Source organism: Callorhinchus milii, unplaced genomic scaffold (genome assembly GCF_018977255.1).
Source record: "Callorhinchus milii isolate IMCB2004 unplaced genomic scaffold, IMCB_Cmil_1.0 Scaffold31, whole genome shotgun sequence".
Lineage (NCBI taxonomy): Eukaryota > Metazoa > Chordata > Chondrichthyes > Chimaeriformes > Callorhinchidae > Callorhinchus > Callorhinchus milii.
Genome location: NW_024704772.1, coordinates 1,246,864 through 1,261,291, shown reverse-complemented (window position 1 = coordinate 1,261,291; position 14,428 = coordinate 1,246,864). Strand labels below are relative to the sequence as shown.

Genomic DNA, 14,428 nt, shown 5'->3' with positions numbered 1-14,428 from the left:
CATATCAATAATAAGAATTATGTAAAACATGAGATAAGTATAAAGTACCATTTTTAATGTATAAAGTGCTATAAAAGTATAGGTTGTTTCTATTTAATTTTTTCTACTCGTGTAATTGAGAATTGAGGGAACAGATACGGTGAGGGTTGGTACAAAAAGCTACTTTTGAGCATGTCAGTAATGAGAGCTATAGACATCTTGGAAATAAGTCTCTTGAGTCAGTGGAAAGTTGTGTGTGACTCATGTTGAAATATGTTTTTCATTAGTGATGGTTTTTGGCAAATGATGTGAATTTCTTTACTGTTGCTGTTGAACCTCTGCAGCTCATTAATTTTCTCTCTCTGCTGAACTCTTGTGTTTTTCTTGCCGCACTGAAGAATCAGTGACACCCAGATGTCTTACTGTGACCCCAATTTCTCCAGCTCTCCCTGCAGCAGAGTTGATCTCATTCGGGAGGCTTGAATAGATTAGAACCTCCATATGAAGTGCATCATTAGGATTCGGATTTGTTTATTGCGTTGTTGGGCCATGAATCCCAACATTTACCTTCAAAGCACTGTAGCGTGGAAAAAATGACGAGACCAATTTACCCAGACATCAGTTTTGTTTTTTGCTTCGTCCTTGCACTGTGAATGTACAAGTGCTAGCTGATGATTGCACCCTGGTATTGGGCTGTTCAAAGATGTTATGGATTTCAAATCCAGCGTTAGAAGTAGGCTACATTGAATAAGTCTCAGCCCCAATCATCATCTTGATACCAGTGCCCGGAGATCTGGGAAAGGGCGTAAGGGACTTCCGGTTGTACCACCTATATGAGCGGTCACAGCGAAATCAAGCTCCTGTATTCGTAGCATTCAATCTATTTTCAAACCAAACTTTGGTACAAGGATCCAACAGAAACCAAAATTGTTATAGAATAGCAGAGAAAAGTTTGAAGATCCATGAGGAATGGGGCTTCTGTCAAGTGCTCTGGGACACTACACTACATGAGAGGTGCTATATGAATGCAAGTTGTTGTTGTTGTAGCATCCAGCACTGAACCTGGACCTCAGTGCAAATTGGCTAACGCAAAATGTATTCCTTTTAGAGAATAACCGATGTAGTCATGTGAGAAAACAGATGAGTCGTAAATCTGCATCACAGCAAATTTCCTTATTGGGTCTTCTCTTCAGCTGAATTCAGCTGGCACTGCTTTCCAGAGATATATTCCAACATATTCCAACATGTTTGGGTTCACGACTGACGTAGAGATACTGGTAATTATTTCTTGAGTATTCACTTAAGTGGATCGGTGTTTGAAATGATAGAATTTGCTGAGGGCAGGCAAAGCTTCTAATCGCATGTATTTTCCTGCTCACCCATCTCTTTTGTTGAGAGGAAGTGATTGCAATGGAGGCACATTGGCCCTTTTGTGTCTGGTCTGTATCTCCCTCTCCCTGTGGACAGATAGATAATTAGTGCCTTGTTTAGGGTGATGGTGATGCTCAAGTTAAATAGAGCGTCAGACTGGTTACTCGGTTGCCTCCCGCTGTTCATTGTCCTATTTCTCTTTGAACAATTGGAATGCAAGTCTCTTAAGTGGCAGCCACTAGAGTAGATTCATACAGTGAACTCCTTGTATGGGAATAAGCACTGTAGAATGCTTCATCACAAAGTAACCAGAACGAAAGCTGGCATTGTTTCTCAGACAAAAACGCTGAGCCATGGTTATGACGTGTAGATGCAGAGAACATCTTTAGAGATGTCCTCTCTTTTTTTAACTGTTGCCTGATATTGTAAGTGTTTTTTTAAAAAAAGGCAAACCGCCACCATTCAAACTGGAGCCATGTTTATTTTGACCCAGAGCTCAGTTATTTGTTGGGTGTAAAGATGCAGGTTAGTCCCAGAAAGAAGGAGGGAGACGTCGAGTTAGTATATGTGTTTAAAAAGGGTGCATTTTGTTTGGGGGGGGGGGAGTCAGCTGGGTGTCTTGACCCATGCGGAAACCCATCACTATGCTGAAGAGTATCCAAACCAAGCTGAGAATTCCCTGCGTGCCCAACTACACATGGAAATTCATTGCACACACTCTGCCTGGAGGGATACATCTTGCTCACCTAATTCTGGAAAGTATTAGGAGCAGGTTGGCAAGAGCAAAGGCTTGCGGACCTATAGTGTGTGTTGGGGTAACTGCTCTAAGGGGTGCATAATTTACCGCATTCTCCTATAACTTTAAATCGGAAGCTCTATACTATTTCTTGTCTCTTTTTGTTTTGGAGGGGCCTGAGGTTAGCCGTATATCTGATGCGTGTGGAAACTATCACTACGCTTCAAATTATCCTAACCAGGCAGAGTTCCACATATGTAAGCCATCTATACGTGGAAACTTTCTTGTATTTGGAATGGAATGCACTCTCTCTCCCTGGATGGAGGGACACACACTACTTACCTAATTCCGGAGAGTGTTAGGTGCAAGTTGGCAAGAGCAACGTCTAGGCATCTTTCCCAGGAAAAAAGAGTGAACAGTATTGTATATGGCCAGTGTTAATGCTATGATAACTTATAACCTTGACTGTGGCAGCACTGGGTAAGCTAAGCAATGCAGGTCACGTGCAGTCAACAAAATCCACGCTGCCAGATATATTGCGTGTGTGTGTGTGTGTCTGCACTTGTCTCCAGCACCTGGGTAGCCCTGTTTGCCATAGTGACCAGTAGTCAGTATACAGTAGTCAAGGTGTGGCCTAACCATAATAGAACAACTGTTAAATATCTTACAAAATGGAAAGCAAGAAGGAAACAATTCCCCACAGAGTCAGCCCCAGTTCTGTTTGCATACGCAAGCAGCAGGAATCCAAACTGTAAGCCCGTAGCCAAGTCACGCTCTGCCTTTGACTGTGATTTCGAGCCCTTCCCCTAATCTCAACAACATGTCAATCCAGTTTGGGGAGGATACTAGGTTTAAAATGGTTTGCCTTTTCGGACCCTGTTCTGTGCTAAATTGGAAAGAAACAGTTGAGTTGGCACTTGACGGTCTGCACACAGATGTCATTTTGTTTAAAAATGAACTGGTGTTCTGATTAGCTGGCAGCGCGCTCTGCACTTGGTATCGGCCGTTTATCAGACAGCCAGCACAGGGTGATGGGGAAGATGGGAATATTAAGCAGCAGTGGGGAGTGGAGAACAAAATAAAAATTGCCTCCAGGGGTTGTGGAATGCTTGAGAGGTCCTTCTTTCATCACGTGGTGTGACATACTGCAGGTTTTAGAGCTCAAGAAGCTCTTGTGCTCTCTGTGTGTCAGAGCAACTACAGCTGCTATTGCCTTTCAAAGATGTTCATGATGAACAATAAGCTGACTTACAGCACCACAAACATTCATCCACAGTAGAGTCCTGGTCGATATTGCGTAAAATGACTTTGTTGAGTTGGCAGCGCTGCCTGATGTTCAAATGTGGGTGTTTCGCCCACAAAATATTCAGTCAATTCACTTTACAGTATATTCTGTGAAGTGCTTTGAGTCATCTCAGCGACAAGGATAAGATGCTATATTAAATGCAAGGATTATTATTAAATGACTCTCAAAGAAAGAACTTGTGTGTTTTTTACGTGTCAAAACACCTCAAAGCACTTCTGCCATAATTCTCAAGTTACTGATGGTCTTATTTTGTCGGTCAACCCAGCATCCATTTTCCACACCTCAAGTTCCCACAATCTAAAGGATTGTTGACCAAGGCACTGAGAGAAATTCCCTTCTCTTTTTCAATTGTGTTTTGGGATCATTAACATCCACCTGAAGGCAGGCAGACTCAACCTCAGTTTAGCATCTTATCCAAAAGGGTGGCAACTCCAATACTGCAGTATTCCCCAGTGCAACTGTGCAGTGTTAGTCTAGACTGTGAGTAAGTCGTGGAAATGCTCCCCCCACCCCAATTGTGTCTCAGACTTGTAGCACACAAACTGTTCTGTATGTGATTAAAAGAATGCCAGTCCAGAAGATAAGAGTGGAGTCTTATCGTGACATACTGAATGAAGTATAGGGTCTCCACAGCAGAATATATTTGCTTTTGTGATTATTTGTTGGAAACTGGCTTCATGAACAATAACCTTCTCGGTTGATTATATATTAAACTTAAGTGAAAGGTTAGAATTTCTAGACGTACACCTTTATCTAGATCTAACTCTCATAGAACGTTTTGCCCACGTACTGTACAGTCAATTCACTTTACAGTATATTCAATGAAGGCGTTTAGAGATGTCTCGAAGACCTGATAAGGTGCTATATCAAATGCAAGGATTATTATAGTATTATATCCAAACCATTGACAACACCTCACACTCAGATAGCTGAAGCAGGAGGGCACTTCCTAAATTCCTGGTAACTTTATGGAATGACCAGGAATTCTGCAGTTATAGGTGAAGGGGCAGTTTTGTTAATGATGTATGATGGTGCCAGTCAGGTCAGTGAATTCTACACATTTAAACCCTGTCCAAGCATGTAATGAGAAACATTGCTCAAGTGTCCTTTTTCATTCATCTTTTTTCAGGGTAGCCAGGAGCCAGCAGCCACCCCAGACACTATGGTACAGCCGTACGCTACAGTTCCATTCCCTCCCCCTCCTCCTCCTCCACAGAATGGAATTCCAACAGAGTACACTGTTCCACACACTCAGGACTACACAGGCCAGACTCCAGTCCCAGACCACACCCTGAATATCTACGCCGCCGGTCAGACCCACGGGGAGCCGAGTGGTACAAACGCCAGCGTGCAGCCTGTATCTGGAACTGCCACAGTAAGTCAGCCTTCATTCCTGCACCACCACATCACAATCCTATTCAGCCTCCATTGTTTTACACAACAACATCATAGTGCAGTCTTAGAAGAACCATGATAAATTCTCTCCCCGCATCTCCCCTCCTGAGGTGTTGATGTGCGTTGAACACTGGCAGACTATTCAGTTGGGGTGGGAGCCAGACTGAGACTTATCCTGTCCTTGTCTCTCTACCAATGTACATTACAGTGGTGTCCTGTAGCTTAGCAGTTAGAGCATTCACCTAGCAAACAAGAGGACCTGGGTTCAAATCCCAGGCAGAGTGAAACATTGGGCAAGTTTCCTTACTGTACACGCCTCTGTTTACTTAGGAGTGAGTTGAAACCCGATTGGTGGATCGCTTTCTTGGGTGTAATAATCCCTTCAAAAAAATAGTGATTTGGTCACTCAATCCACGGCTGTTTGTGGGACACTGCTGTGCGCAATTGGCTGCTGAGTTTCATCCACACAATACAGTCAATTTGTTTTACAGAATATTCTGTGCAGAGCTTTGAGACGTCTCGAAGATCTGATAAGGCACTGAATCAAATGCAAGGAGTATTATTACCAATGCACAGTAGAATTTCACCTATCCTATTGGATCATTTAGGACCTGGCTATCATTCAGGACCTGGATCCTTTTGGATAGGTGAAAAGACAACTCCAGGGTTGCAATGTCCTCATTACTGCTCTTCACATCACTGTTGTTGTTACGCAAGGAGTTGTTAACTTTTCTCCTCAGCGACATATTTCAACCAGGCCGACTGGATTGTTGGAGCAGCTGCTCTGCCTGTTTGAAAAGGATGTTTGTCTTAACAGGGCCCAGCGAGGCCTGGAAGGTCCCCACTGCCGACACCTGATGCCACACACAGCCGCCAAACCCGTCCAACCTGTTCCATCTCCCCTCCCCTCCCCCAGCCCCGCTGCTGACATCTGCAAACAGCTGCAAACTTTGGGGCCACAAAGGAACCGTTTGAAAAGCTATCATTTGGGACCTGGATCCCTTTCATTCTTTAGTCTCAGCTCGTTGCACAGTGTGGAATTTGGAGTCGAGGTACAGATCAGCAGTGATCTGGTAGAATGGCAAAACGGGCTGGTGGCTGAATGGCCTCCTCCTGTTCCTGTACGTGCCACTGTTCACATGGAGAATGGCCACTTTGGTGAGGTTCCCTGAGGGTGGAGAGCGCCTGTGCAGTGTATCCCAACGTACATCGGTGCCTTCAGGAGAGAAGCAGACAAAAGAACAAAGCAGGAGGAGCCGGAGTGGGGCAGCTGCTGAACCTGGTCGGTCACATGGTTTGAGTTCTGATCTGATTGCGTGCCCTACAAAAGCACAATAGCTGTACAGTTCCAGAAGATAACCATCGCTGCCCACTCTGCCACAAGTGCTATGTGCTGGGAGAGAAGCAATACTAATTGAAGTAAATTCCTCCTTTGTCTTAGTTCAGCTGCTGCCTTGTAGTGCGAGCTGCGTTTGCACCCTGCCTGTGTAGAAGGGTCATGACTACTCTGTGATGTGACTGCGAATTGCATTGCGTTTCGTAGAAGCCCCATGACACGAGTGAATGTGACACGAGAAAGCAGCTGAGCACAGGGAGGCGTGTTAGTCTTTCACTTCACCACGGGGCTTCACCACGGTTTGGACAAACTGTACACTTTTCAGCTGTTTAGTTATAATTCCAATGGACGGGGGAATTAAAATGAACTTTTTGCAACCCAGAACGTGGACAGAAATTCACTTTAACCTGTAATTTGTTGACTGCAAGAGTTCTACTCCACACCTGCCTGCTTTCCTGGGCTTGGTATCGTGTGTCGCTACAGTGGAGTGCTCTGGGACCCTTGCCCTGTGTGAGGGGCGCTGTATCAATGCAAGTTGTTGTTGTTTGTTGTTTTTGTAACTACACTTTTAAAACTCCAGGTTTCGACTTGAAAAAGACGTGCTGACGGTCCAGAAGCTTTTCGAGGCTTGTTTGGTTTGTGAAGTTTTTAAGCTGCTGTTGATGCACTAACTTTACATGTCATTGTCCTGGTTTGATTCATTTTCCGCTCTCTCAGCAGACAGATGAAGCAGCACAGACGGATGTTCAGCAGCAAACGCAGAGCACCGAGAACAGTGAAAGTAAACCCATCCCTAAACGTCTCCACGTCTCCAACATCCCCTTCCGCTTCCGTGACCCTGATCTTCGACAAATGTTTGGGGTAAGGCAACCCAATATAGCTCCGCATATTGTTTGGGGATTCTCACTGTGTTACCTTGGGCTTTGAGCTAATTGTGATAGCCATCTCCATTCCGAACGAATAATATGGAGGGACAGAGTGGCACATTGTCATTGATCACTCCATGACTTAGTTGGTAAAGGTATTGCCTGTTGTGGAATTGAGCCATTCAGACTAGGAAGATCTTCTTGTCCAGAGCAATGGTAGGGACCACATCTGACTGGCTAGAGATGGCTAAGATCACTCGGGCTCCTCCTGACCACCATACAGTAAAACTGCTTGAAGGTGCACATTGGGTTAAGTCAGGATTAGACACAGCTAAAATGTTCCTGTAGCTGGCCGATGGTTGTGTGGAGAATGGTGAGATACTGTGGAAGATGACCCCATAGTTCAAAAGGTTTCTCTGTATGGTTTGGACATTCAGGAGAGATGCGGGGAAGGAAAAATGCTGCCCTTTCATGCCATGTTCTTTCTGACGTGGGATCATATCCTGACACTGGGGAGAACTGAAAACAGGTCTGTTCTATGCTGACATCCCTCCGCTGAATGAACACAACACTTTCCTGAACCATTGGTTCAGAGAAAGCATCGGAGCGTTCTGGAGCTTTCTCCAGAATCTCATCTTTACTGCTTTCTGGGTGTGAATGAAGTGGGAAGTAACCCACACCATTTAGCACATTCGCTTTTTCTTAGTAGAAATGGTAAGTTCACAGCCATTATATTTGACTTGGCAACAAACCCACCGTAATGACAGGTGACAAAGTTTGTGTCTGTCACGTGTCGATGGCGGCTAACCTTCTTGTGAAACCAAACATTGCAACAGGAACCTTGAGACAGTGTCTGACCATCGCTGTGAGACAGCGCCTGGCCATCCCTGATCTCTTCAACTAAACTGATTGTAATACGTTATTAATCTCAACATAGGTTTTTGCATTTTTTAAACACATCTTTCCGGAGTTCTCAGTTTTATTGTGCGGTAGTGGGAAGAAGCTGAACAGTTAAAACGACAAGCTTGATAAAGTAACCTGAGTTCAATGGCTGTATCTTTTAATTCAGGTTATTTGCTGTGGAATTATTAAGTGTGATGATCCCAGTTGGTAGTCAGTGTCCCTGAGTGTCCAAGTAGTGCGGTGTGTTCACCGCTGTCTGACGTCTTGCATCAAGCTCAAAGGAGATGAAAATCTCAATGTGAATGTTGTGCTTGTGTTCAAACCCTTTGCTGCTGTTACTGCGAGGTGAATGAGTTCACATCTATGATGTCCTCTATCTGTTTGGGCCTCAAAGGTATGTATTGGAGTTGTTTCAGGTCTTAGATTTATCAGACACCACAGAATAGTTAAATAACTGAGTACTTTGAGTGCTTGAGTTGAGTTTGCGATTGTCTTATACACTGACCTGCTTTCATTTCTTTTCTCTTCATAGCAATTCGGTAAAATCATAGACGTAGAAATAATATTTAATGAGCGAGGCTCAAAGGTAAGCACATTTTACAATCACTCTGGTAGATGCTACAGTAAGATTAGAGACATTTTCTGCTGACATTTGTTGCTGTTGTGCGTTTAAAACTATTTCCAGTCCAGTTATTTGCCAGATTCTAGCTTTTGCAGTCAATTTTACCAATGCTATAAATGGGCGGCAGCAATCAATTCTCAAACCATTTTCTTTTGCAGTCCTGGCCGGCAGACATTTATACACTCTATCCATGCTCTTTATTGACTTTTTACTGACTCGGGTATTTATAGTCTTTTATTGGTCAACTCATTGAATGTTTAACTGTCTCTAAACCTAGGAATTATAGCCGTTTATAGAGCTTTTTGCTCAGGTCCACTTTACTGACCATTTATCTGACTCTGGATTTCAACTAGTTGTCAGTTTGCAGTAATAATATTGAGGACCATTAGTTTGGTTGATACTAGGCACTGCTGCAGTCTGAGCTCTTCTGGATTTGGGAGATATTTCTGGTCTGGAAATGGCTTTTAATGCTCTGCAAGGGAATTCATTTAAAAGACCTTCAGATTAATTTGAAATAAAATGTTCATGAGGGTGGGGAACGGAGTTATGTTTCACAAGGATGTTTACGGTAGTGCTTTCTTCTCATCTCTCCTCAAAACCTGTATTCTGCTAATCAATTTTTGCGGTAATGTAGAAAGTCTTGTTTTCCAGACCACTTTTAGTTGGATTCCAGGCACTATTTCCTTTCTTGTTTCATCTGCAGCGAAAAACAATTTTCAAAATGATTTGGGTATTTTTTGAAGATGGAATAGTCGTTAGCCAGCTGTTCAAGTCTTTGAAACTGTTCACTAATGAATAATTGCATTGCTGCAGCTACTTTTCCATGTAAGGTGGGGTAGTTTGGAGGGAAGGAAGATACCCTTTGGATCCAAACTAATCAAACGAATTCCCTCCTCCTGCCTCCGGCCTCCTTCAAGCCTTTTCCCTTGAGAGCCAAGACCATCAAAGCCCCTCTAACTGCCACAGCTTCTCTACAACTATAGCGGATGCGCACACACGCCAACCCACGTAATGCAAGCTTTGACACATTGCAAATGACAGTGAATTGATTGTTGGGATAAGCCGTTTATACATTTGATTCTGACAACAGTTGTGGGGGTGGGGGGGTTTGCTGTTTTCACTGAATTTTCAGAGCACTCCACCTAAAGTGTAGCTTTCTTTTCTTTTTAAATAAAAGCAGTCAATTGCTTTCCTGCCCTCGCATTGATTTGATTGCAGTTTTATGAGAAGTATTGATCTCAATCTGACATTTTAGAATTGCTCTGAGACTCTGGCACAAATGTGTGTCCACTTGTTCAGGAAAAATCCCCATCCCAATTCTTGCCTCCTTAGATAGGAGCCTCAGTGTTTTCTTTTGACAGTTTTCTCCCTGTCCTCTCTAACTTAATTTTCTTTCTACTTCAGTCCCTTGTTGAAGTGGTAACATTCAAGGGTTTTGAGAAGGATTTTTTTATATAAACAAAATTTGCTTTTCGTGTGTGGATGAAATGGTGCTCGGAAGCAGCTAATAATGGAGGTGTGTCTGTATTAAACAGAACAAGATTGGCCGTAGTTTTCCTGCTGATCCATCATTTTCTTTAAAAAGAGGAGAGGTGTTTGCCTACATGTTTGCTAAGTGATGATTTAAGATGTTTGTGTTTAGCTTTCTGCAGAGTTTAGTTTTGGGAGAATAAAGGTGATTAATGTGAGAGTATCCCATTTTATTGGCCTGTACAGGTTTATTGGGACTTAAAACGGGGCCACATTGGCACTGCAAGTTTCCAATCCAGGATTGCAGTCTTACCATCGTAAAGCCAAACCACACCTTCCATTGTGAAGTTTCCACAAGGATTGCTTTCAGTCACACTTGGTTTGACTGCATTGTACAGAACAACAAATGGGGATATTGTCGCTGTAAAGTCTTCAGCTATGTTTTCAGGTTTGCTCTAAGCGTAAATGAATTATGTGTTAATCGCTATCTTTTGGGGTGGGGGGGGGGGGACGGGGGGGGTCAGAATGTGATTTGATTGGTTATGTTTGTTTTTCCAGAAATACAGGGGACCAATCGCCACAAAGTATCTGATGTTTTATAAGATTAACGCTCTCACTAAAACTACTCCATGCTAAAAAGGGTTAGAAAAAACATGTTTTTTCCCTTTCTTTTTTGATTTGATGACTAATGAAGCCAAATTTTAATCCTGCAGAAAGCCATTCTTCCCCCATGATAGTAATGACCAGATATCACTTCTCCCACACCTTCGCTTTAATCCTGAATCTTGGGGCTATCTTTGCACAATCAATGCTCTGTAAAACGGCTCCTCAAACCGGGCTCTGCATTTGGCCGCAGATATCATCCAAGTCACGGAGGGACACTGACCACTGCGTTGGTGTGCTTGCTGTGTGCTGTATCTGTGTACAACCATGCTAACCAACTCCAGTCTCCGCTCTGATTAGCACAAATCAAACCAAATTGTGATGAGGAGTGGCTTGCAAGAATATCCAGTGAGCCTCAAGTCAGGGGGATTACCTAGCTAAACTAGAATGGCCACTGAGCAAACACTAGTTTGCTTTAGTGCTCAGCCTGGAGTGAGGACCCTGTCAAACACTGAAAGTGATGTAACCAGGCTGAGACGGTAGAACGTCTAATTTCACCACAGTATTATTCTTTACCATTGATTTTCCGCCTCTGCCCTAAAATTTGGAGAGATTATTATAATTGGCTGAGATTTCACAGTCTACAGTTGCCCCTGTGTTACGAGGAGACTCCTGAGGCTGTCACCAGTACAGCATTTCAGAAGGTCCCCTGTTTTAATTTTGACGTCAAGAAAAGCCTCAAGGTTAATAACAGTGGGGCTGTGTTTATCTGGTATAATCCACTATAAATTGTATATTTGTAGTGTAGTCCTTTATAAGTGTCACTTAGTAGTTATAATAAATGGACACTTTCAGGTAATTGTATGTATGTAGTGATACAGGACATGCACAGACCCTACAAAACCCATTGCAAGCACAAGAACCTCCTTTTACCTGTCCAGTAGAGAGACAAAGATCTGTTCCGTTCATTTTCCCTGATAACCATGTCTCCACTGTCCAAGCAAAACCAATCCCGTATCATCCCGTTGCAATACAGTTGCAAAATTTTTACCATTCATAGTGAGAACTTAGCTCTTGATCCACAAACAGTCGGCATACATCTACCTACGATTTTTTTTTACCGCTCAGAATTATAAAGATGTGAGATATGTCGAGCATTAAAACCAAATGCCCACATTACATCAGTGATTTTAGCCGTTAAAGCACTTTAAAATTCCACTTTGAAAATTAGCTTAAACCGGGCACCTGAAAGAGACCAATCCTTAGTCATGCTGTCCAGAAGTGGGGGGAAGGGGGGCTACCTCCAACACCGACATGATAAAACATACAAATGCTACATATAATCTGTTACCCTGTTTTTTGGGCTGGAGGAATTTGACTCCCTCTGGTGCTGTGTCAGATTAATGAAGACAGTATTAAGTATGGTGTGGTCTGCTCCTCCTGACTGCTGTCTCTGGTGTCCTCCTTTACTTGTCTTCGCTATATGGTGACCCGTTCTTCCTGGCTGATGTCTGGTCTGCTGATCAGTTTCCCAGCTCTGCCGAGAGAGAGAGAGAGAGAAAAGTAGAGGGAAGAATGAAAACTGAAGTCCACCATTGTAAAGTGGCTAATACCTTGGTGCCTTGATAAGTCGTAGATAAGCAAGCCGACTGCAGTGAAGGAAGGGCGCATGCTTACTGCAGTGAAGGGTTTAGTGTCATTTGTGGACCTGAGCTCAGGGAAACTGATTCTTGCAAACGGCTTCACGTCATTTACAGATGAGGAATAAGGTTGTGGATGAAAACTCCTTTATAATGCAGCATGAAAACAACTACCCTCGACCAATCACCTCAAGCATGATTGTTTTTTGCTGCTGAAACTGTGTTATTATGTGCACTGTGGTATATCGGGGATATAGTGCATGTGTTCTATGGGTTAAATTGTGTTTTCTGTCTATGAACACATATAGGAGTATTGCCTTTTTTTTGATTTCTCGTTTTTTGTATTTATATCTGGTAACATTTATTTATCATTCTTCTGCAGGGGTTGTTGAACTACTTTTTTGACACTGCCCATCTGTTGCTTGTATTTATTGCAATTCTGAGGTCAGACTAAAATGACAAGTTACTCGGGCTTCCTACACCACACCTACCTTGAATTACTTACCAGTAACTTCCTCTTATCATCTTTCTATAACCCTCAACTCCAGGGAATAAAATATGTATATTTATAGTTATAGCTTGGGTCATAGTAAAAGTGTCATGGATTGTAATATCAACACCGTATCCATGGCCATCTACATCAGTTGTAGTGGTAATATTAGCTGCTAAATTCAAGATCATCCTCAAGGATTTAGAATATATCTTTCGGCCGTGACATATGCTGCGATATCACCATGACCGCCTCACGCAGCATAGCATCTCAGAGCGCTTGAAACCAAACATCCACCACCTGTGAGTTGAAGAATTTTAATATACTGCATTGCCTGGTGAGAGCTCCAGTCATTCTGTGCAGGCTGCTTTTCTTACCTCAATATTTTTCAATTTCTTGTCTGTAATGAGTGCTCCCTGGTTAGTGCTTGCTCTATTCTACCCCAGCAATGTGTTTCTTGCCCCAAGAGCAGCTTCTGCACTTATATTTGCTATATTCTTGTGACATCTCTGAGTAACTGCCAATTAGCCCTGAATTATGACTCATTATGCTGTGGACGCTTGCCCATTTGGATCTGGATTGAGATTGTCAGAACTCATTTCACTTGGGGTCTTTCTAGCTGTGAGAGGAGAATTTCGGCCCATCTGTTAGAGCTGGCTCAAACCCAGGCTCCAGAGGTGAAAAGGACAATGTTTTGACCAAACCACCCGTTCCTCAAAATAGGGATTTCTTTCAGTGTAGTTGTTCCAAGATCATCTATGTGACTAGAAATTGGGGTGGAGTATTCCCTCTTCAAAACCTCCCCCTTTGGACAATTCAGGGAGATTGGGCTAAGCCTAGAAGTTGGAATAGTCGGGTGATTTAACTTCTACATCGCTGTCCTTTGGGATTGCCTATAATAATAATAATAAACCTTGCATTTGATATAGTGCCTTATGTTCCCTATCAGTTCGCAATTGCATTTCTGCAGAAGAAATTTGTCAGTGAAGGGTCTTGGACCTGATAGACTGCGATCACTTACAGCCAGAGTTTGCTTCTGCTCAAGCCCTTTGGATATTTTTCGATATTGCTCAAAAGAGGACCCTTGATGTGATGTGGATTTTCATTGGCTGCATGGGTCACTGAAGAATTTCTCAACCTCTCACCCCACTGTTAGCCCCCCTGAGATCAAAGCTTGTGCATTCTGGAGCTCAGCATCAAACCAAATGATGTATTTACCAGCTGTGGCCCTCTGGAATGTTCTCCTAAAATCCCTTCACCTCGTGCTTTCTCTTCCTGCCTTCAAAACCCTCTTAGAAACTCACCTCTTTGATTAGCTTTGCTCAACATGCTCTTAAACTTTCCTCCTTGCTCGGTGATTCCTATCATCTTTGAGATGTTTGTCCTACGTGTGCTGTATAAGTGCAAATTCTTTACCTCTTCAAATTGCTTGAAAACTATTCTAGGTAAATTGAGGTAGAATTTTCATAGGTGGAACCTTGTAGTCTCGTGCCTGATAGAATAGACAAAGGCACAGATGAGAAGGGAACAGTGAAGAAACGTTACACTCACCGGCTATGAAGTCTGGCAGCCTCGGAAGGGGGGAGGGTGGATCCAGGCTTTCACACATGGCATAACACCTGTCACCATTCAAAATAGCTCGGAAGATTAAAAGTGGCAAAATAAAACTGAAATGTCAACTCACAAGGCCACGGGAGCTTTGGCAGAAAAT

The 14,428-nt window shown here is 43.1% G+C and overlaps 1 protein-coding gene across 13 annotated transcripts in view; it reads left to right on the top strand.

The window, feature by feature from the left end:
• The window catches only part of LOC103189540 (RNA binding protein fox-1 homolog 1), a 101,624-nt gene that overhangs the window by 68,488 nt on the left and 18,708 nt on the right, over positions 1–14,428 (top strand). For 10 of the 13 annotated variants that reach the window (XR_006085875.1, XR_006085874.1, XM_042345039.1 and 7 more), the window contains 3 exons: positions 4,522–4,767; positions 6,841–6,984; positions 8,425–8,478. Coding sequence is in view for 11 of the 13 variants with exons in the window: in XM_042345039.1 (XP_042200973.1) it covers positions 4,522–4,767; positions 6,841–6,984; positions 8,425–8,478 (444 nt within the window). In the remaining 2 variants the exon portion in view is untranslated. The remainder of the gene's footprint in view (positions 1–4,521; positions 4,768–6,840; positions 6,985–8,424; positions 8,479–14,428) is intronic. The other 3 variants (XM_042345041.1, XM_042345049.1, XM_042345046.1) reach the window with 2 other exon arrangements.